The following is a 24,000-nucleotide window of genomic DNA, read 5'->3' as shown; positions in this document are numbered from 1 at the left end:
ACTGTTATAGTGGATAAACATGAAAATGCAAGTTTAAAACCCACTACTTGGGGCACTTTCAGCTATTCAGCACTAAAGAGACTGAAAAGATGGAGCTGAATTGGTTAGACACCAAAATAAAAAAGGCCAAAAAAATAAATGACATTAAGTACAAGGCTCTAATGGTGGAACTGAGACACAACCCCCCCCCCCCCACCCCCCCCCCCCCTCTCAACTAAGAAGAAACAGCTAAGGAGATTGGACACCACAATAGAAGAAAGGAACAGGGACTGAATGTGAAGAAGGCTAAAATGTGAATGCCTACAGTGCCCTGAATGTGAAAAACAAGGCTAAAATGTGAATGCCTACAGTGCCCTGTAAGAGGTGCACTGATTGCTCTTCTGGGAAATTACTTATGGATACAACATATGTAGCTGGTCAAGAAGCAATGAAACTTAAAAAGCTGACAAAGACACTATTTATATTATTAATTATTAAAATGATACAAATATAAAACTGACTGTGAAACATGTAATCTGTCAAAAACTGACACCTTGACCTCTTAAAATCAAACTTAACTTCTGACCTTCTAATATCAAAATTGGCAATGAAAACAAGGGAACTGCATTCATCATTTATTAAACTTGTAAAGAATGACAGAAATATGATGCATTCCATAAAGCAGTCGTGCTACTTAAAAATTCCCTTGAAAAGTTAATAACTCAAGGGGAAGTCATCAAATGAATGTCTTCAGTTCCACCAGAATCCAAACCTTGAAACATAGACGAAAATGTGGGTGTAAAAACACGCGGGAGTAAAAACATTACTTTGGCAAAAAATGAGACAATATATGCAGCACAAATATCAAACACTAAAAGGAACTATCACCTGTAATTCAATATAAGTAAATTAGATATAAGGTAAGAGAGCAATATGAAAATGTGGGAAAGTCAGAAGCATGTATAACATCATAAAGAACAAAGTGAACAAATTATATATGCAAGTTAATGAATTCACCATAAAAGTAAATAAATTTGACAACAGGAATGTTTAGAAATCCAAGATAATTAAGTGTATCAACTTTGTTACATGTTATGAATAGATACATGCTGTCAAAATTAACATCAGAAAAAAATACATAAAAGAAAAAAAAATATACACAGTAAAAGAAAGTTTTTCCTAACTGTAAAACTGACAAATAGACCAACTAGTACAAAAATCAATCTGAGGCAAAGAAAACTTTGTTCTCATAGGACACTTATTGTAAGCACCCAAAGAAAAAGAATATTATTAATGTACACAAATACTACCTAATTCTGCGTCCGTCACTTTTCCTTTCAATGACAGTTGTTTCGACAAAAGTGCAATTAAATTCATACACAAACACACAAATGAATATTAAACAAAACAATTACCATGTCTGCAGTGACTGTCATGGAGCCTGGTAATGGCCTCGACGACAGGAGACGAAGGCACCCGGATGTTGACGAAGGAGGCCAAACTCTCCGTGAGCGAACTGTGGGAAGCATCGAGGGTTGGAGTGATGGATGCCATGGGAGCCCCTGGACAAGGGTAGGTGAGAGAGCACTGAGGTTCTCGGCCACAACCTTCCAGGACACGCGAGAGCGCCCGCAATAATATGTCCTGAAAACATGACACATATTCCTAGGTCACAAGAATGGTCATATAAGGTCATATAAGGTCGCATGACAGCAGCCGCCTTGGAAAAGAGGCAATGACTTATGGATCATTATGGTATACTTGACAACATTATCATCAACTTGGAAAATATTTTGTGTGTCATTGCCGCCGTATTTACTAAACTACATCAGTTTCTAAAATTCAGACCTAATAAATGAATTATTTTCAAAGGGAAAAAATTCTGTTTGTGTGATTACCAACTTACTTACCATTTCTAAAATTCAGACTTAATATAAATGAACTAATTTCATAACAAAAAAATATTCTGTTTGCGTGATTACCGACTTATTTACTACACTAAGCTATAGCAAATTCTAAAATTCAGGCGTAATAAATGAATTATTTACAAAACAATAGTGATTTTGACTTCATTCACCAACAGGAAATTAAAAAATGGAGATTAAATAATAAAGAAAACACAACCTTATTACAGAGTTAGCATGAAACAAGAAACTTAACATTATATTGTCGAAATGTCAGGTAAAATAGGAGGCAGAAGAACTTCCAAAACTGACAGCAATAAAAGTAAAATGCAATATATATTTAAATGATCATTAAACAGTATAACTGACTATTTATTTCACTTGGACTGAATGAAAATAAACTAGAAATTCTCTTCAAGAGTTTGAAATAAGTTATGGATAAATAAAAGTAAACAAATTCCAAACAAGGTAGTAAATGGCAATTGTAGATGTTAGTGAATTCTGTCTTTGACAATGCTGAGATTTTCTAGCTTATTTTCATTCAGTCTAAGTGAATGAATCGTCTATTTTACTATTTAATGACTGTTAAATAATTTACTTACTTATATTGCCATTGGTTTTAGAAATTCGTCTGCCTCCTGTTTTACCTGACACTTTGACAAAATAATATAAGATTCTGGTTTCAAACTAACTTTGTAATAAGGTTGTATTTTCTCCATTATGTAATTGCCCTTTTGTAATTTCCCGATGGTGAATGAAGTTGAAGTCATTTTTGTTTTGTAAATAATTCATTTAGTAGGCCTGAATTTTATACATATTACATACATACATTATATACGTGTGTGTGTGTGTTTTGTGCTATATATATATATATATTATATATATATATATATATATATATATATATATATATATATATAATATATATATATATATATATATATTATCATCATTATGGACCCAAACGACTACTACCCTCAACAATGTCATTTAAAATTGTTGAAATTTTTTTTTATTATGAGAAGCTTTTATGAGTTGCGATATTCCAACAATGTCACCAAATTTTTCACGAAAGGTTTATTTTCTTCCGATTCAAAATTCAGTATTTTATAACTGATTGAACATATGAAAAGTTAAGAAAAAGAATTTGTGCATATATCACTCACCAAAGGAGGACTTTTTGATTTAAAGAGAGCCAAAAACTGTGACAGTTCAGTGGGCGTTATGCTCCATCGACCAACTTCTGCCCACACGCTCACCACAGTCCCTACAAGATCTGAAACAAAATAAAAAAGCAACATTACTATTTATGGACAAAAAATATTAATGAAATCACTGTCGATGTGTATAGATATCCCACTGTCCATACCTGAGGTTTTTCTCTTCACAAAGATCCATAATTGCAGAAGAACTTCCTTGCCAAGGTCCATACAATGCTCTTTGACCCTTAATAAATACAATGCGCACACTTGTCGTACTTCTAAGAATAAATTAAAATCCCGTTGTGTTTAATATATTTTCAAAACAACAGGATTTTAGTTATTCTTTGGACCTTGTTATGAACATTAATGCTCCCAACTTCAAGTTAGGTTGTGAGGTTATTTCCTGTGCTATGTGCCTCGTCCATTTTTTTTTTCAGCTACAGTTTCTCAAGAATAAATAAGCAGTAATTTTCTTTAAATGATCAACAACCTTTCATTATGCTTTATGAATGGAACTCCCTTCACTACTTTCAAATAACTCCTCCTCTCTTTGTTTCATATTAATGAATTTTGTAAGAGGCATTTTTAGCTTATTCCATAAAAATATCTACTCATGTCCGATAATTAAAAAATTTTTATTACGTGAAATTCAATTTAGGAAATATGAAAAATACATTTAAAATCTCATATTGCTTAAAAAAGGCAATCTTCGTTTTGCAGTAATACACTGGTTTCTCTTGACAAATTAAGCAAAGATGAGTCGAATATAGAATTTAGGCCAAAGGCCAAGCACTGGGACCTATGAGGTCATTCAACGCAGAAATGGATATTGACAGTAAAAGCCTTGAAAGGTGTAACAGGAGGAATACCTCGTTGTACTTACTATGAATCAAGTGTTAGGAGAGGGTGGAGAGTAAGATGAAGAAAGAGAATGTGAAATAAGGTACAGGAAAAGAACAAAAGGGGTTGCAGCTAGGGGCCGAAGGCATGCTGCAAAGAACCTTAAATAATGCTTACAGTGCACCGCGTGAAGTCCACTGATGGCACTACCCCACTATGGTTAAGCAAAAAAAGGGTCTTTGTAATTGGCAGCTATAATGGGCAGCTAAGCTTGTTACCCAGCCTAGTTTTTTTTTAATACTCTTAAGGAAATGAGGATAGTTATGACTACTAAAACCATGAATTGTACAAATGGAAACATAAGAGAAAGAAAAATTCACATAAATGGAAAAAATAAAAGATGCAGTTTCACTTAAGAAACTCACAACGTAATCCACAACAACAAAAATTCTTAGGTGCAAGATAAGGCCATTGAACTTTCGACTTTTGAGAGAGAGAGAGAGAGAGAGAGAGAGAGAGAGAGAGAGAGAGAGAGAGAGAGAGAGAGAGAGAGAGAGGATGAAGTTGCCCTTTTCCACACAAACAGCTACAAGGTTTATAATCTACAAAGGAACAATGATTTTTATCAGGGAAGCTCTCCAACTACTAGTAGATAATTGCTGAGAAGAACATTTTTTGTAAAGTTATGAATGTGAGATATGATGTGACCATTTGATCAATATTCCAGATGACGTTCACCGTCAGACAAATGAATATTCATACAATAAACAGAACCATTCTTGTGATTATATCTTGTCAAAATTGGGAAGAAACGTCAACCTTACTGTTGTAAACATTCCCTCGTAAATTTTTTAATCTTCATGCAATTGTTCTATTTTCTATGTTAAATGTTCTTTTTCCTTTTTATACTTTCTATTTTCTGTGTAACTTCTGCCTAGCGAAAGAGAAGCAACAACCAAAAGTGACCTTAGTTGTGCTGAAGGTAAATTTACAAAATAAATATTGAAAACTCCTAATTTATCCGTCGTAGAAAAAATCTGGAAACTCAAACTGTGAATTACAAAATTAGCTTTAGACTAAAGTGCGCGTAACAGTGTCTTCTCATGGTAAAAATGGCAGTTAACAGAATTTATCTTATAAAAGAATTTTCTCTTTTTCTGATAATTCGTTTTTCATAATCCGCGAGACTGCTAAGTAATAAGAAAATACTGTATTAACGATTTTGTAGCGGAGATCACCATTTACAATCCCGTTGTAGTCTCCGGATATACTATACTAAAATACAATCAGAATAAAATTAATACCAGACCTTGACATTCAAAATACCAGAATAACACCATGAATATAGGCCAATTACTTAGCAGTCTCGCAGAGTATGAAAAACGAATTATCAGAAAAATAGAGAAAATTCTCTTTAAATAAAATATGACATGTTACCGAGATGATCTGCTTCCTGCTACTACAACTAATAATAATAATAATAATAATAATAATAATAATAATAATAATAATAATAATAATAATAATAATAATAATAATATACACACACACATTAATACACTATAAATATATAGTGCGTTGTGTATGAGTGATTACGTATGCATGTATGAATAACTTATACATTACACATAAATAATTCCAATTGGGTCATGCACACCACTCGAATATCTCTCTCTCTCTCTCTCTCTCTCTCTCTAGGAAGTTCGACAGGAAATCATTACATATTTTCCCCCCTTCCTGAAGATCTCGCCAGCAGTGAGGTAGACCCAAACCACACGGTTCTCACCAAAGGCCATTCGACTATCCAGCCACCTTACTATACTACAATACTATACAGTTAGCCTCTCGTGTCCATTAACCATCGCCCGTTATGAAGGGGGAGCCGACACGCAAGCGCCGAGAGGAGAGTTAATTACAGTGACATAACCTGGCTTGTTTCTTACGTCTACTATGTCTTTTATTAGGAAGACGAAGTCTTAGTTTGAAAGCATAATTCTAAGGGGCTGATTATATTATCCAGGATTTAATTCGTTTCGAGTAATATCACCTAATTTCAATAATGCCGCCAGGCGTATGCAAAAAAGAGAGAGAGAGAGAGAGAGAGAGAGAGAGAGAGAGAGAGAGAGAGAAATCAATTATTAGTATTCTAATTATTATTCAGAAGTGACCCCTGTTCGTTCACATGGAACAAGCCCACAGGGGCCACTGACTTGAAATTCAAGATTCCAAAGAATATGGTGTTCATTTGAAATAAGTAAATGAAGGTAATATGGAATACAAATAGAAGAGCAAAGTTAATGGAAAATAAGAAAAAAAAATAATGCATCAATAAACAGATAAAAATGTCAATAAACCATAGAGGATACGGAGTTATTCTCTTCATCAATCTGAAAACCAAAAAAAGTCCAGTTGATCTATCTTCCCTGTCGTTCAACTTAGTGATGTTTGACAGATTACTCCGCACAGAGAGAGAGAGAGAGAGAGAGAGAGAGAGAGAGAGAGAGAGAGAGAGAGAGAGATATTATTGTTCCATTCATATTATAGCATTACTCGTACTAGTACGCTCACTCTTTGTTATGCTTTATATTCTTATTTTATGAACTTCGCAGCTTGGGAAATTTCAAGAGCTTCGAAAATATACTACACAATCTTAAATTGCCACCAGTGTCAACAACGCAACCAAAAGGGTGGAAAGTCAGATGGAAGAAAGAGAATATGAACGGAGGTACAGCAAAAGGATCGAAAGGGTTGCAACTGGAGGCATAAGTGACGCTGCAAAGAACGCTTAAGCAACGCCTATTGTGCACTGTGTGATATGCACTGAAATTCGTCATTTTCCTGTCATTAATTACAACTATCCATGGCATCATGACTCGGACATCAGTGATTTTGATCAGGAAAAAAAAATTGATCACTATTTACAGACTTATTTTCAGATCACCTACCTTTGTTCACAAACAATTCGTATTCTTTCGAAGCAAGTCAAGGATTCTCATCTCATTTCTTCTTAAAACAATTCCACTTAACTTCTGTTTTGATACAAATCAATCAATGAAAGTAATCTATTCTCCATGAAGCTTCAGAATTTACAACTAATTACAAGATCCCTTTGAACATGCAACACACCAAAACCGGGAAATTACTCCACAAAACAAATGTGAAAAGTATAAAGTTAAAAATATGAAACAAACTATCGGAACCATCTTTGCATCCTTAACCTTAAGCAAGTCAAGAAGCACCTGTTTTACAGAAAGGGGTAACGATGAGGACTGCTGAGAGAAGTGTACAGCTTCTGAGGCTCCAATAAACACCCTTTGTGGTGGTCAAGTTCCTTATCAACGGCTAAATCAGAAACTGAATGACCTGTGTTTACCTCATTCACAAGAGATTAAACTAAGACAACGATAATTCTTGTTTCTGGGTTTCAAGTTAAACCATTTGTGCTATTTTCTTCCAGGTTTCCAGCAAAGGTCTGGATGTTTAATCGCAATTGTATTCCTGTCATAAATTTCGTTGGCTCAAATAGATGAATTGTTAAATTTTGTTAGTTCTCTTTAGGGAAAAACTAAACAATGTCGCTAAACCAAACTGGCAATCAAAATCATGAGTGGATCAAGATCCGGTAACGCATTAGAAATGTGATGTTAATCCAGAGCAGACCCAACACAATGATTAAAAACACCAGCGCCATGCCAGTGCTTGGCTCAGAAGGTAAGAGAGACGAAAAAAAAAATGTAGATGAATTGTTAAATTTTGTTAGTTCTCTTTAGGGAAAAACTAAACAATGTCGCTAAACCAAACTGGCAATCAAAATCGTGAGTGGATTAAGATCCGGTAACGCATTAGAAATGTGATGTTAATCCAGAGCAGACCCAACACAATGATTAAAAACACCAGCGCCATGCCAGTGCTTGGCTCAGAAGGTAAGAGAGACGAAAAAAAAAATGTAGACATATCAAAAGCATTTTTCATTTTAAGTGATCGATTATAATTTCTTCAATAACTTTACGATGTGATTACAAATATGTTATTATACCTAGAATCTCATAGCATAATTGCACAACAACCACAAAAAATAATGATCAAGCTTTTGAAAAAGGACGCATTACAGTAAACAGCAGTATTCTGAAGAACAACAAAAATTTCAAGAGAGAAACGCCACGTCATAGTTAGTAGTACTAGTAAGGCAATGAAATCATAAGTCTTGACATTTATAGTCCTCCTGACGTGAGTTGCAGGAGTACAACTGTTTCTAGAATAAAATGGAATCATAAAAACCAAAATTTATGAACAGTATTATGGACAAAATGTCAGAAAATTACGAAATCCGTTTAGTAATTTCAAAGGCCACTGGCCGAAAATGGTTATGTATAGAAGAGAGTAAATTTGGTTTGAATGGAGCAAGTCATTATTATAATTCATCTCAAATCGACAAGACATGTCGGAAGCCCAAAAATATATGCTGCGTACAAGAACGAATGACGAATCCCTAGCAAGTGGCAGCCATCACTCTCCCTTTTAAGTACCAGGCGACCATAAAGTATTAACGTAATTTCTCCAAACTACCAAGTATACGCTATGTGCACAGTATAATTGCAGTTCCTTAATAACAGTGCGCGCGTAAGACAAAAATCTCAAAATGTCAGTTTTGTCATAAATTATATAAAGGTATCTGGAAAAAAAATATCTGAATAATATTCAAAGCTGGACCACCCTAAAATTCGCTATACGTCACGGCAAGAGCAAGACGTGCGCTCCCCTGTTACTGAAATCTAACCATTATCACACACTCCATTGAGTAAAATATACCAAATTCAAAGCAAATTGTATTTTTCCTCGGATACGAACCTACGTACGCTTTCATAGATGGAGTACTCGGCGCAAAGCGCGCTGCGGCTGTCGGTTCACTTGAATTGCAAACAAATGCCTAACGGGTAGGCTCAACTCCATGACAGAGAAATCGGAACCACGAGAGGCGACAGAGGAGGATAATCACTACCCTTTTGAAAGCGTACGCATTGGGCATATTCACCCGGGCCCTCCCCCCCACAAATTGTGTAGCAGCTCTCCAGGACTGCCACCCTCAACTAAGATGGAATATAACGAAGAACTAGAATCTCTGCAGAAAAACGAAAACAAGGGAATAAATCTCTCCTGAGGTACGATGCCACATTGCGCTTCGCTATAAATGTTTAAAACCCCTCTGTCAAACTTACTGGTCGTGTTATGGATGACGATGCTTATACGATGCTCGTATTTGCGACATAAGATGGTACTTCCTGCCCTCTCATGCCGTTTTACATACAGGGATATTCTACTTCGTGGACGTTTGCTTCTAAGTTAATGACAATGTCATGACAACCGCATCCCATTCAGGCATTCCAAGACACATCCACGAACCCTGGAACCTAGGTTTCCACTTACTTTCCAGAGCAAACAACCCATTTTTCTTGATTACAAAAAAATTACGAGATCCCGATAAATCTTTTGTGGCAATTTCACGTCTTCTGAACAAATCGTCCACAATATTACTACAATTTCCACGGTAACGTGATCCAGTTGCAAATGGCAAATTTGTATCATTTTCATAAGATTTCAAGGCAATGTGCAAAGGACTTTTTCTCTCAAGGCGTTCACGAAACGTTCTATACAAGCTTGTACTAAACCAGGACAAGGTTCAAAGCGTCTTCTTTAGCTGGCATTACCTACAACAGCTTTGTCCAGGTATCATACTTCTCACTGATGGTGGAAAACTTAATGCAATTGATAGATATATTAAGAGTATAAATGAAATTCATAATCTAACTATAAATGAAATACATAATATACCAATGAAATAGTATGATTCTCAATGAAATGGAGACGGTATGACTATAAATGAAATAGACAGTACGACAATAATATATTCTCTTCCTCGTACAACAATAACATTTTCTGGTCCAGTCCAAATTTAAGTTGGGTTTCTTCGTACACACACACACAATTACCCGGACATACTGTATACACACACATATTATCCAGACATACTGTAGCCCACATACACATTATCCCGACATACTGCAGCGCACGCACACACGTACACATTATCCCGGTATACTGTATCACAGTCTTTAAGCGAGTGCTATTTTTAATTTGCTGCTCTGACGAGCATCGTCCAACCGCTGTTTCGTTCAGTTATTTCTGCAGTTATACGTGGTTAACCGCACCCAGCTAGCCACCCTGTCTCGATGCACAGCAACGAATATAAGACAACTGTCCCTTGCACAAAATAAAAAGACAGGTTATGCAATATTTCAGAACCGGTCTGAAAGCTTAATATTTAGGGAAGGTGACAAACACCCAAGGAAAGGTAATGAATGACAGGCATTCTCTCTCTCTCTCTCTCCTCTCTCTCTCTCCTCTCTCTTCTCTACAAAAGCGCACACACACCCATACACACACACACACACACACACACACACACACACACACATATATATATATATATATGAATGTAAGAGTGTAAGCTTACGCACGGAGAAAATGAGAAGAGAGATGAGAAGAGAGAGAGCGAGAGAGAGAGAAGAGAGAGAGAAGAGAGAGAGAGAGAGAGAGAGGAGAGAAGGGAGATTAGAGAGAGAGAGAGAGAGCTTTAAACGCAAATAAAAAAAATAAAAAAACGCGAACTCCATTAAGTGATCTTCCATTCATCAATAATTCCAATAACATCTTGTATGGCCGTAAAATTCATCCATGAAATCTGACGAACGTTTTACCTGTATCCTGAAGTGTCTAAGGAAAGCACGACTACGCCGCATGTTGAAAAATAATTGAAGAGAATAAAGGCAAAATAATTGAAGAGAATAGAGGCAAAATAACTGAAGAGAATAAAGGTAAAATAATTGAAGAGCAATTTAAAAATACAAAATAATTGCAGGGAGGAAATAGGAGGGGCAAAATAACCAAGAAAGAGAAGTAAAAAAGCAAAAAAAAATTAATTGAACAGGAAATTAAAGGCCAAAAGGCAAAAATTGAAGTGAATAACGGCAAAATAACTGAAGAGAACAAAAGCAAAATAACTGAAGAGAATAGAGGCAAAATAACTGTTAAAGGCAAAATAACAGAAGAGAATAAAAGCAAAATAATTGAAGAGAATAAAAGAAAAATAATTTTAGAGAATAAAGGGCCAAATAATTGAAGAGAATAAAGGCCAAATAATTGAAGAGAATAAAGGCAAAATAACTGAAGTGAATAAAGACAAAATAACTGAAGGAAATAAAGGCAAAATAATTGATGAGAATAAAGGCAAAATAATTGCAGAGAAAAAAGGCAAAATAGTTGAAGCGAACAGAGGCAAAATAACTGAAGAGAACAAAAACAAAATAATTGAAGAGAATAAAAGCAAAATAACTGAAGAGAATAAAAGCAAAATAACTTAAGAGAATAAAAGCAAAATAATCGAAGAGAATAAAGGCACCACAAAAGGTCTTTTACAGATAAACCACAGTAGCAAAATTTTGAGGATTTACTCATCTGACTCCCGTGGATATTCACAGCCACCAACACTTCAAGTATATCTTTTCGCTATACAAAAAGTGTAGGGGGTAGTCGACCCCTTAATGGGAGATAATGTAAGGGGTAGTGGACCCCTTAATGAGAGAAAATATTACCTAAATGGTTGATGAGCCTCCTCTCTTCGTACCAACAGTAATCATGCTTTTGAAGCTTTGGAGGTGTTGGGAATGTAATCCACAGCCTTCCCGCCTCTCTGCTTGGTATGCGTGTCACCTTATAAATACCACGTATTTATAGGGCAAAAAATACGAAGCATTAAACACTACTTCGGGTTCTGAATGTGCGTGGATGTGGTGCGGCATAGAAGTGTTGATGGCTGTTTTGTTTAAGAATATCAAGATGGAAGTTTCAACCCTTAGTGAGACCCAAGTGTAACGGCAGTGTGTGTGTGTATCAATGAGAAGGATGGAGCGATTGCCTTGGGTAGGATGAAGTGATTGTCTTGGGTAGGATGGAGTGAATGTCTTGGGTAGGATGGAGTGAATGTCTTGGGTAGGATGGAGTGAAAGTCTTGGGTAGGATGGAGTGATTACTTGGGTAGGATGGAGTGATTGTCTTGGGTAAGATGAAGTGATTACCTTGGGTAGGATGGAGTGAATGTCTTGGATAGAATGAGGTGATTGTCTTGGGTAACTTGAAGCTGAAGATCTTGGGAAGGGGTTAGCACTAAAATATCCAGGCCTGGGTGAAATGTCTGGGTGGCTAGGGCTGGAGAACAGAGTAGTTGCGCCAGGCGATATGAATGTAAAAAGGCTGGTGACAAAGAAAGTGCTGATACTATATGGATTTCCTAGTGTTAATAAGAATGGAGAGTGACTGGTAGAAACGGTCTGAAAAGAACTTGGTTGTTCTAAGTACGTGTCGCCACAGAAGTGTAATTTTAATTATACTCGTAACAGAGCAAACACTCAGTTTAATTATGTGAAAAGGGTAAGAAAAAACTGATGAAAAATTAATATATTGAGTAAAGTATATTAAGGAGAAAATGGGGGAATTGTGGGCTACACCTTAATGATTCCATAAAATTCGAGGGTGAGATCATACAGACAGCAAAGGGCTTTCGTGATTTCATGAAGGTAGGAGGAAGAAATAAAAACAGTAAGCATGATTGTCATCTCTCAACACACATTTTTAAGCTGTTTACATCTCTTCTTCAGTTATTCACAAGTCAGACAAAGACATGACTTGTCACGAATTAAATGGGATTTAATACATATATACATCTCCTGGTATTGTCATAAAAAGAGTTCTTTGTCAGTGCTTTATCTTTTATTGTATCATTGTTGTTAAATTCCACAATCGTTATATTACAAAATGGAGGTATAATTAAGCTTTGCTTGCCGGTCTCAGTGCGTCGTCTAATACAATATCAGGATATCTTAACCTCATTCCTGTATTCCTAATAGCGTCTATTTCGTCAACAATGCATTCAGGGCTACAGACACCCAATGTCTATAACCACTCGCCGAATTCTGACTTCTTAATTATGGTTATGATCCTTATCAAAATAAAACACTGGTGAGTTCTCTGCGTGCACTAAATCTGAACTCATTTTTACTTCTGCGAATATAGGAATCATAAAAAGTTATTAATAAAATACTTTTCAATCTCCATAATCAATTTTAGCAATGCCACTACTTCACTTCATCTACCGGTTTTTACATTTTCATTGCCCTGTCAAATACTTACGATGTTGGTAATTGTTATTATTACCTTTTTACATTTTCTAAAATAATGTAGCTTAATATTTTCTCAACAATTTCTATTTATCCATGTTCTTTTTAAATTATTCATAATTGACATAAGCAAGATTTACACTAATATTATAATATATGTATATAGTATATATATATATATTATAATATAATAATATATATATATAATATAATATTGAAAATATTATATATCATATATTATATATATATATATATAAATATATATGTTATCCTATATAAGTATTTTATATATACATATAATATATATATAATATATATATATATATATATAATAATATATATATAGATATATATATATATATATATATATATTTATATATTATATTTTTATATATACATATAATTATATATATATATATATATATATATATATATATATATATAGATTATATAGATATATAATATATAATACTCATGAAAACGAACAAAGGCAAAGAAGTTTAATTCTTAACCAATAAAAAACTAACAGTCCAATACGAGTCTATTTAAAATGACACAGCATTTACATTTAATAAATGATTTATTTGTCAATCAGCCAAGGATAATAAATTTCTCTCTCTCTCTCTCTCTCTCTCTCTCTCTCTCTCTCTCACCTCTCTTCTCTCACTTCTCCTGCCAGCAAAAACTCCAGAACAAATGGATTAAGATTACTCAGTGCACCTACAAACCAGACCCAATTACTCGCAATAAGAATCGCACGGCTCATGCACAAATCCCCACTGTCACTTTCAGATGACAGACAATCACCTCAGGGCACTGATTAAGAAGGCCTCTAATGACAGACGAAACCAAGATTTGCCCTCATCACGAAACTTGACACACACTGCTGAATGAAATCACGAGACTTGATATGTCTATTTACAATCAAGTGATTTCCGCCTCCCTGCACCTTAGCCCATAAAACTGAACGCCGTTCACGCCAGGCTGGCCGCAGCCATCCTCATTTAGGTGGATTAGTTTACGCTGCCGGGCCAATTTACGGTAAAATATGAAGCCAATTTACGGTAAAATATTAAGCCAATTTACGGTGGAATGTTAAGCCAATTTACGGTAAAATATTAGTAAGTTAACTAGAGATTCGCTCACGTCATTTTAATTGAAGTGGAGGACGCTGTCGCAAGTACTCACCCATCGTGGACTAGACAATTATTAACCACGAATGGTCTTATGATTTCTTTACTCGTGTATCTAAGCAACATTCCAACGTCCCTTGCCGGTAATATAACAACCCGAATGATGCCGTCATCATTATTATTAATATTATTTCAGTAGATGAAACCTATTCATATGAACAAGCCCACAGAGGCCATTGACTTGAAATTCAGCTTCCAAAGAAAGCTGGTTTCAACCTCCCACCGCAGCCCCCGCACTGCAGCAGTAACCGGTCATGATATACAGCCAGTTTTTCTTTTATCGTCCTGGGGTAGACGCGAATCAGCTAAATCTGTGTGGCATACCACGATACTAACCACTATACCATGTAAAAACACAGTAAAGGGATAAACAGATGAAAATTTGAAGAATTTCATGAGATTTACTTGAAAAGAAAGAGCACCACTGCTACTTAACCCACAGGAAGAAAACCGTTCCAATTCCAAACTCCACTACTTACGTAAAATTATTCTGAAAATAGCAAGGTTTATTCAGTTTTTATAACATACGGAATAACCTGATCTAAGTCCAAGGTACTTAGAATTCGTCTGAGGAAAGGTCCTCTTCTCGTATAATGGAAAAATAAAGTATCTAATATCTGCAAATCACTCAAACTTGGCCATTACTAGCTCTCCTCTCATCCGACCCTCCAGTCCTCCACGTCATTAAGCTATTAGCGTAGCTCTCCATCAGGGGTACTTGAGCGAGCGGGAGAAAATAATAATTCATATCTCTACACAACAGAAAAGGAAGTGAGCAATTAGAAGAGCGGCTAATCATCGTCATCACGGTAATGATCAGGAGGATATGCGCCGGTCAGAACCGAAGGCTGCTTGGGTGTGCGGTGGTGTAGCAGCAGCGCAGGAGGCAAGGCGTACCGCAGGTCCACTCGCTGCTTCCTCCAGCATTCAAACCGCAGCTATCAGGAAACTAGCCAGCGACCCGCTAGAAGCACGATGGGGGCAAGATCAGGGATGGGGGAGAGCCCAAACCACTGCACGCAATCGCTCCATCTCAAGAGCTCAGACTATAATGAAATGAAAGGGGGAGCGCGGTGCGCTTAAGACAGAGAAACAGCTTATACTCCAAATTATATGGGGAGCAGTCTTGATATCTTTCTAGGTATTGTGACACTTGGCCTGCTTTTGCTCTCGAGACGCACTGAAGATCGAATAGAAAACAACGGAATATCGCTTGCGCACCATTCTCACGAGCAAACACATTTACAACTACTCAAGTTTCATGACTGGACAGGTCCACAGACGCTTATGCTATTATATAATCAGGTAATTTGGCCATTTGGTAAGTTTAGATTAAGGTGATCAACATCTTGGTAGATATCGATTCAAGACTGAGGAGAGAAGAGAGAGAGAGAGAGAGAGAGAGAGAGAGAGAGGAGAGAGAGAGAGAGAGAGAGTTGCAGTAACAAATGTTAGAAGATGGTTATGCCGAGGCATAACTCTTAACAACTAAAGCCAAGTTCATAATGTAAGTAACTATCATACTTTATCAAAGCAGATTCACATCGACACCCCAACCCTCATCCCGCAATAACTTCCTGAAGAAACTGATGCAATTGATATATATAATGTTTCCTCATCATTTTCATGCTTGATAATAATGGTCGCTACGCCTCTGCCAGAATGTCTGATGTAGCTGTTCTAATTCTTGCAGGAAGCCTGAATACAACCATGGGAGACTAGAGGAAAATTGTTTACCATCATTTTTAAATTGTTTGAAAAACGAAACCCAACATTTAAATTGAAATTCTTACGAACCCGCGTGGGGCATTTTTGGAAGATCACTGTACTGGATAGTGATGCGACTACGTTTTTCTTTGTAGTTACGTTTTTCTCTGAATTAAGTCCCTTTTTTTCGTTTTTTATAGTCTTATAGGCCTATGTTATTTGCGATTGATGTATTTTCCTTGATGTTGTATTTTTCTTTGTAGGCCATGTACTTGCAAAAACAGAAGAGATTACGATCCACTGTTTATTTTGTACTATGTCTCTTTGTGGACAAATCTGTACTAATAATTGTACATTTTTTGTCAATCAAATAACTAACTAACTATGGTAGGGAGGGAGCAAACTCTGAATAAATGGCGCTCTTGTGACCGAATGACCAGGATCAATTGGATATTTCAATTCTCTCAAGATTATAAAAATGATTCCTTTTCCTGCAAAAGAAATTCTGCGGCTGCTGACACACGACAGTAACAGTATTGAGTTATCACTAAATAAAGGTAATTTTGTTTGTATGGTGTTTTTACGTTGCAAGGAATTCAGCAACGGGACCAACGGCTTGACGTGACTTTCGAACCACGTCGAGAGTGAACTTCTATCACCAGAAATACATATCTCTAACCCCTTAGTGGAATGCCCGAGAATTGAACTCGCGGCCACCGAGTTGGCAGGCCAAAACCATACCGATCACGCCACTGAGGCGCTGTTAAATATTTAAGGTAATATTACCTTCAAAGTAAAACACAACATCGCTATCACCACCATGTCATTCTCTTCATTCCTTATATGTAAAAGAGTGTTCCTACGTTTTGCCCTTCTTTTATTAGACTTGACTATTCGTAAACTGTCAACATTTTCTTTATGCAAGTGCGGCCTTTCCTCCAAATTTTCATTCGTAGCATCGCCTTCGTATAAAGGAAAATAATGTCGAGCAACCCATCTGTCTTTCATATTTAAGTTACTTTGAGAAAATCAAATATAAATTTCAACTCAAATCTATGGAGTCTCCATATTTCCCAAATACAAACTTTGCTATGAGGGCAACTTAATGCCTCTCTCATGTCCACGATCCTAATGAGGACAGAAGCAGAACGAGAATTCCAATTTGTCGGAAAGTAGCCTGACAGATGTTTCTAGCTGCTTGAATTATGAACAACTTGTAACAAAAGAGCGAATGACTGAAACAGGGGTGGGTTCTGTTGGTAGGTCAGTATCCCGAGTTCCACGCCAGCAAAATATAAGCAAACGATTAACTAAGGGAAATATTTATTTGGCATTTCTAGATGCGACATAACTGATGAACATTATTTCTAGCCACGACATAACTGAGGAGCAATTATCCCTTCAGGCACGTGTTGCATAGCAGACAGACAGAATGTACAACTTAGGCCGAAGGCCAAGCGTTGGGACCTATTATAATGTCATTCAGCGCTAACAGAAGGAAAACATGGCAGCTGCACTACGAAACAAATGTTAGAACAGGGTGGAAGGTAAGATGGAAGAAAGACCATGAATAGAGGTACAGTAAAAGGATTAAAAGGGGTTACAGCAAAGAACCTTTCAGTAATGCCTACAGCGCACCGCGTGAAGTGTACTGACGGCGCGAACTCCCTTAGGGCCGTTTTGCACGGCTGTGGTTTACAATGCAGGTAACTATCAGGAACTGTATCTGCAACGGTGAAATAGGAAAAATTTTTTTTTTTTTATCTCGATCACTTGTGCAGAGGTTAGTCTGTGAGACTGGTCTATCTGATTCATAATTGTGCCTCGTAAATGCAGCTGGTAACATTAGCATCCTTTTTCTTGCTCTTGCCATATCTATGGAAAACACACATACAGTACACACACATTATATATATATATATATATATATAATATATATATATATATATATATATATATATATATATATATATATATATATATATATCTATATAATAGATATATATATATATATATATACATACATATATAATACATATATATATAATATATATTATATATATATAGAGATAGATATATTATATATACACACGTATATATTTATATATATGTACTGTGTCTTTTCCAGATATGGCAAAAATACGGTAACCTACGCCAAGCATGAAAAAAATTATTCTTTAGTGTATTTTACGCAATTACTTTTAATGCAATGCTACGTTTTTGTTTTTTTTTTGTTTTTTTTTTTTAACAATTTGCATATACGCAAAGGCCAGTGCAGCATAGGCCTACATTTTAGGGCGTTTGTGCTATACCTGCTTATTCCATCCATCATGAAGAACTGATATCATTAATATGGGTATTTACTATAGTTAGTTCACATACAAAACGAGCTGCAGACCTATGGCGTTGCAGATATAACCTCAATATGGCAACGAAAGTAATATATCAATATTATCGAGAGCTTACTGTGGTTTCAAATTTCAGAAACCCATGAAACTACTATTGCCCTGCCACAGGTGCGTGGTTCTTCGTTCACCTTCCAATAATATTTTGTATACATTAAGTTTTATCAATTCCACGTTTTAAGCAGAATCCAGTCTTAGGAAAATAATGATAATTACATGTTTAATCTAAGTGTGATTTGTTTAAGTTTGCGTTGAAATGTAAGAAGAGCACACACAAAAAAAGTTCTGCGTGATATAACTCCATACCATTATTAACGGACATAAAATACATTTGAAGAAATTTAGGTTATCAAATAAGCTTTTATCCGGATTACCAAGTAATTGCATGAAATATAACGATGACCCCATATAAAAATGGGAACCAGCTGGGGAGAAGACATGAAATTATAACGATTGTCACTCGAACATGTTACTTACTAAAAAAAAAAAAAAAAAAATCTTCAAGTTACAGTCCACTTTCAAGTGCATTTTCGCCTGAGTACAAAAAAAAAATCTACTCACTCACATGAGAGAGAGAGAGAGAGAGAGAGAGAGAGAGAGAGAGAGAGAGAGAGAGAGAGGGGACCAGAAAAAATAAGCTTCCATGCCCCACTGGAAACTGCCCCATGGACAACCTACCAAAGGGTAGGGGGGGCCTACAGGATAAGAATCGCTTGAATAAGATTCTATATTCAAACATTAGGTTACCTAGCGTTAAACTAGGTGCAAAGGTCACTGATCCCATTCGGCGTCAAAACTATTTGGTCACTGACACTTACAAGTAGAATGAAGCGCAGAAAATTAAATATTCTATTATTTATCATCATGATCGAAATAGTTTTCTCTGTGGTCGGGGCGTAAGAATACTACCACCGTAGGTCCTGCGTGTCGTAAAAGGCGACTAAAAGTACAAATGCTGCCGTGCAGGGACACTTACTTTTTAGTAAAAGGTAGACCCACCGCCAATAACTGTGGAATCTGCTGCCATGCAGTCTTACTTTTTAGTAAAAGGCTAGGCCCACTGCCAATAACTAGAAACAACTGCCTTGTAGTCTTATGTTTTAGTAAAAGGATAGGCCCCCGCCAATTACTTTGGAATCTGCTGACTTGCAGTCTACTTTTTAGTAAAAGGCTAGGCCCACTGCCAGTAACTAGAAGCAGCTGCCTTGCAGTCTTGTTTTAGTAAAAGGCTAGGCCCTCCGCCAATTACTGTGGAATCTGCTGCCTTGCAGTCTTACTTTTTAGTAAAAGGCTAGGCCCACTGCCAATAACTAGAAGCAGCTGCCTTGCAGTCTTATGTTTTAGTAAAAGGCTAGGCCCACCGCCAATTACTGTGGAATCTGCGGCCTTGCAGTCTTACTTTTTAGTAAAAGGCTAGGCCCACTGCCAATAACTAGAAGCAGCTGCCTTGCAGTCTTACTGTTTTAGTAAAAGGCTAGGCCCACCGCCAATTACTGTGGAATCTGCTGCCTTGCAGTCTTACTTTTTAAGTAAAAGGCTAGGCCCACTGCCAATAACTAGAAGCAGCTGCCTTGCAGTCTTATGTTTTAGTAAAAGGCTAGGCCCACCGCCAATACTGTGGAATCTGACTGCCTTGCAGTCTTACTTTTTAAGCCAAGGCTAGGCCCACTGCCAATAACTAGAAGCAGCTGCCTTGCAGTCTTATGTTTTAGTAAAAGGCTAGGCCCACCGCCAATAACTGTGGAAGCAGCTGCCTTGCAGGTTGACTTTTTAGTAAAAGGTGAGGTCCACTGGCAAAAACTGTGGTTGATGACTGAACGTGCATGTGGTCGTAAAAATCCCTTTGCCAAGCAATATACCATGCCTGATAGAAGGACTATGAATGCGGCTAGGGCGTCCCCTGTAAGCGATGAGCGTCAAAATTCTCCTCAATACACTTGTACATCTGGAGAGCTACTTTATAGTTCGACAAAATGAACAGAAACTGATGACCTGTAGCATTAGATTATGTAACGTCTACACTGATGAGAACGGTGTTCGAAAGTCTGTTTTTTTACATAGAAATATATTTTAATATATAACTGTGGATTTTTTATCAATTTGTTTTCACGAGACTGTGAATTTCTTAACATTAGATTATTTACTATTACCTATAACATAATCAGATATAAATCTGCTCTTTACTAGTAATGGCTTTAAATTTTCCATGTACTAACAGGCGTGATTCAACCTACAGCTTTCTTGAGACACGTGCAAGATTTTCCCCCTCATGCATAAGTTGTAAACATTATATTCCAAACTTTTAACCTAAACTTAAATGTGCTAAAATCTACAGTTATATAGGGCCTCGTTTCAACAAGAAAATTAAAATAAATATGCTATTATTTGACTAAAAATAATTTTTCTGTACCGTTTAACATGCGCATTATTTTTTACATTTTCATTCTATTCAATAAATCATAAATATCCTATCCTAAAATTCCTGTAACTTTAACTAAATACTAAACACGCGTTTCAGACCCTTTTAGGCTCTTCCATAGACCTTTCCTACCTCCCCAACAAAAACAGCAAAGTAGGCTTATTCCCCGAGTAAGCGAAAATTAAACTTTTCTTTTACTTTTCTATAAAATTTACGCATCTTGTTGAGGAAATTAAAAATTTAACAATTTCATAGATTGAATTGAATTGAGTATAGAATTGAGGCCAACGGCCAAGGACTGCGACCTATGAGGTCATTCAGCGCTGAAACCGAAACTGACAGTGAAAAGGTCTGAAAGGTGTAAAAGGAGGGAAAGCTCACGGTTGCACTATGAATCAATTTTTAGTAGAGGATGGAAAGTCATATGGAAGAAAGAGAATGTGCAAGAAGGTACAGTAAAAGGAACGAAAAGGGTTGCTTGTTTATTTGTTTGTATGGTGCTTTTACGTTGCATGGAACCAGTGGTTATTCAGCAACGGGACCAACGGCTTAACGTGACTTCCGAACCACGTCGAGAGTGAACTTCTATCACCAGAAATACACATCTCCCACTCCTCAATGGAATGGCCGAGAATCGAACCCACGGCCACCGAGGTGGGACGCTAATACCATACCAACCACGCCGCTGAGGCGCTGAAAGGGGTTGCAGTTGGGGGCAAACGACACGCTGCGAAGAACGTTAGGTAATGCCTAGTGACCATTTCATATAAGCATAAATATCCTTTAATTTTACACATTGCAAATAGGAAGAAAAAACAAACTTTCAATCACTCACTACAAGAAGGCACTTTAACCAAAATCTGTTTTACTATACAGCGATCTCTGCAAGAAAGCCACCAGGTCCCGTTCATTATGAATGAATGTTTTCAGATTTTCTATTGCGCCTATGAAGGATAATTTGGCTAAGGACTAGCAACCCGGACCTAAGAACACAAATGTGGTGTGGGGCCATGGCAAATGACAAATGCATCATCTCCACCAAGGAACTGATTGGCATGGAACTATAATACATACATACATATATACATTATATATATATATATATATATATATATAAAATATATATATATATATACCTATATATATATATATAACATATATATATATATATATATATATATATATATATATATATATATATATACTATATATGTATTGCATTGTTATTATTGACCGTGGTATTTTTTTTTGTCACAAAATGTTATTTCTATAAATTTTTATTTTCCCAATTTCATATTTCTCATTTATGCTATTATCATCTATATCTTCAATATTATTATTTTGTCATTTTTTCCATATGGGGAGGACGGGGGGAGTACCCAGGTCACACACACACCACCCGGGTTCCGCCAGTGGAACTGGTTATAGCAAATTTTTCGTTTCCTTTGTTTATATACTGTAACCCTCTTACTATTCTCGCTATTGGGTGTCTAGAAATACGCGCAAGCTCGCGACTGAGCTACCAGGCGTACGCATTCCTGTTTATTTATCACCCATAAATCCTACAATACTAAGTTCCTCGCTGGACGAGTGGTTTTCGCGCTCGGCTGCCAATCCGGTGGTCCGAAGTTCAATTCCCGGCTCGGCCAACGCGGAATCCGAGGAATTTATTTCTGGTGATAGAAATTAATTTCTCGATAGTGTGTGGTTCGGATCCCACAATAAGCTGTACGTCCCGTTGCTAGGTGACCAATTGGTTCCTAGCCACGTAAAAATATCTAATCCTTCGGGCCAGCTCTAGGATAGCTGTTAATCAGCTCAGTGGCCTGGTTAAACTAAGATATACCTACAATACTAAGCTTGAAAGAATTAAAAAAAAAAAAACTACTTCAGAAACTGATATATAGTTCCTCGTTGGACGAGTGGTTAGCGTGCTCGCCTACCGATTTGTTAGCGCGAGTTCGCGCCCAACTCTACCAACGTAGAATCAGAGGAATTTATTTCTGGGAATTAGAAATTAATTTTTCAATATAATGTAGTTCGCAGGATAGCCTTATGAGAGCTGTTAATCAGCTCAGTGGTCTGGTTAAACTAAGATATACTTCTTTCTTTTGTGTGTGGATATTCCCGATTTATCAGCTTTTATTGTGTTAATCTCACATATCTCGATTGTGTATGATATTGTCTACACTTTGTATATTCCATGTATATGGCCTTGAGCTGCATTAAAATTTATCATTATTATTATATTATTAACTAACTTCAGCGCTCTCATTTGGTTCAACAGTTACGAAATCTAATCAACATACGAGTATACTACTTCTTACGGGCGTCCCCTTATTTTACTCTAAGGAATATTCAAAGGTCAAAGCAAGTTTTTGAGTCATTTATTGTAAAAGATTTCATAATCAACATATAACAACAACGAATTGAAACAACTTGGAAATATGGCAATACATTTACAAAATGCGTAATGGTAACCGATGTAACTGTCAACAAAAACCATAGTTCCGGTTTTGAGTCTTACAATATAATCTAAATTCTCTCTCTCTCTCTCTCTCGTCCTTTCCTTTCCCAATTTATGTTTAATTATTGTATCTGTCAACCATGCAACCACCATCGAGCAAAAATAAAAAAAATAAAAAAAAAAAAAAAAAAAAAAAAAAACGATCGACATATGCCAACAATTAAGTCACACTAGCAAGTTACCGCTCATTAGTAATTCCTGAACATTTGCAAAGGGCGGTTGCAATAAAAAAGAAACACACAACTGTTCGAAAACGACACAAAACATACATATATTAGTTCCACTGAAAAAAAAACCTAGTACAGTTAGAGGAATGCCGCCTCATTTGCATTCTCAGGTAATAACAGCGTTACGGGTCAATAACAGCCTTTACGGGTCAAGTGTGATACCCTACTGGGTCACCTCCTGCAAACCCAGTAATAAAGGCGCTTCTCATAACAATACGGTAATAATAATATGGTGACAGATCAACTACTATCCTAATACGGTAATATATCAAATAAATATTAGTAATATCAGGACTTCAATACTCAGAGTTTTCACAACAGCACTACTATCACCGACGATGGTTTTATATATATAATTTATATATAA

General features: G+C 36.4%; 1 protein-coding gene across 1 annotated transcript in view; it reads right to left on the bottom strand.

Moving 5' to 3' along the window:
- Positions 1 to 24,000, bottom strand: part of LOC135217916 (uncharacterized) — a gene marked incomplete in the record, with an annotated part of 536,838 nt that overhangs the window by 156,735 nt on the left and 356,103 nt on the right. Inside the window, 2 exon segments of the mRNA XM_064254001.1 lie at positions 1,395 to 1,623; positions 3,050 to 3,159. Of these exon segments, the coding sequence (XP_064110071.1) occupies positions 1,395 to 1,623; positions 3,050 to 3,159 (339 nt within the window).

This window comes from Macrobrachium nipponense, chromosome 9, assembly GCF_015104395.2.
Source record: "Macrobrachium nipponense isolate FS-2020 chromosome 9, ASM1510439v2, whole genome shotgun sequence".
Taxonomy (NCBI): Eukaryota; Metazoa; Arthropoda; class Malacostraca; order Decapoda; family Palaemonidae; genus Macrobrachium; species Macrobrachium nipponense.
The sequence above is the reverse complement of the archived record's forward strand: the minus strand, read 5'-3'. Positions and strand labels throughout refer to the sequence as shown.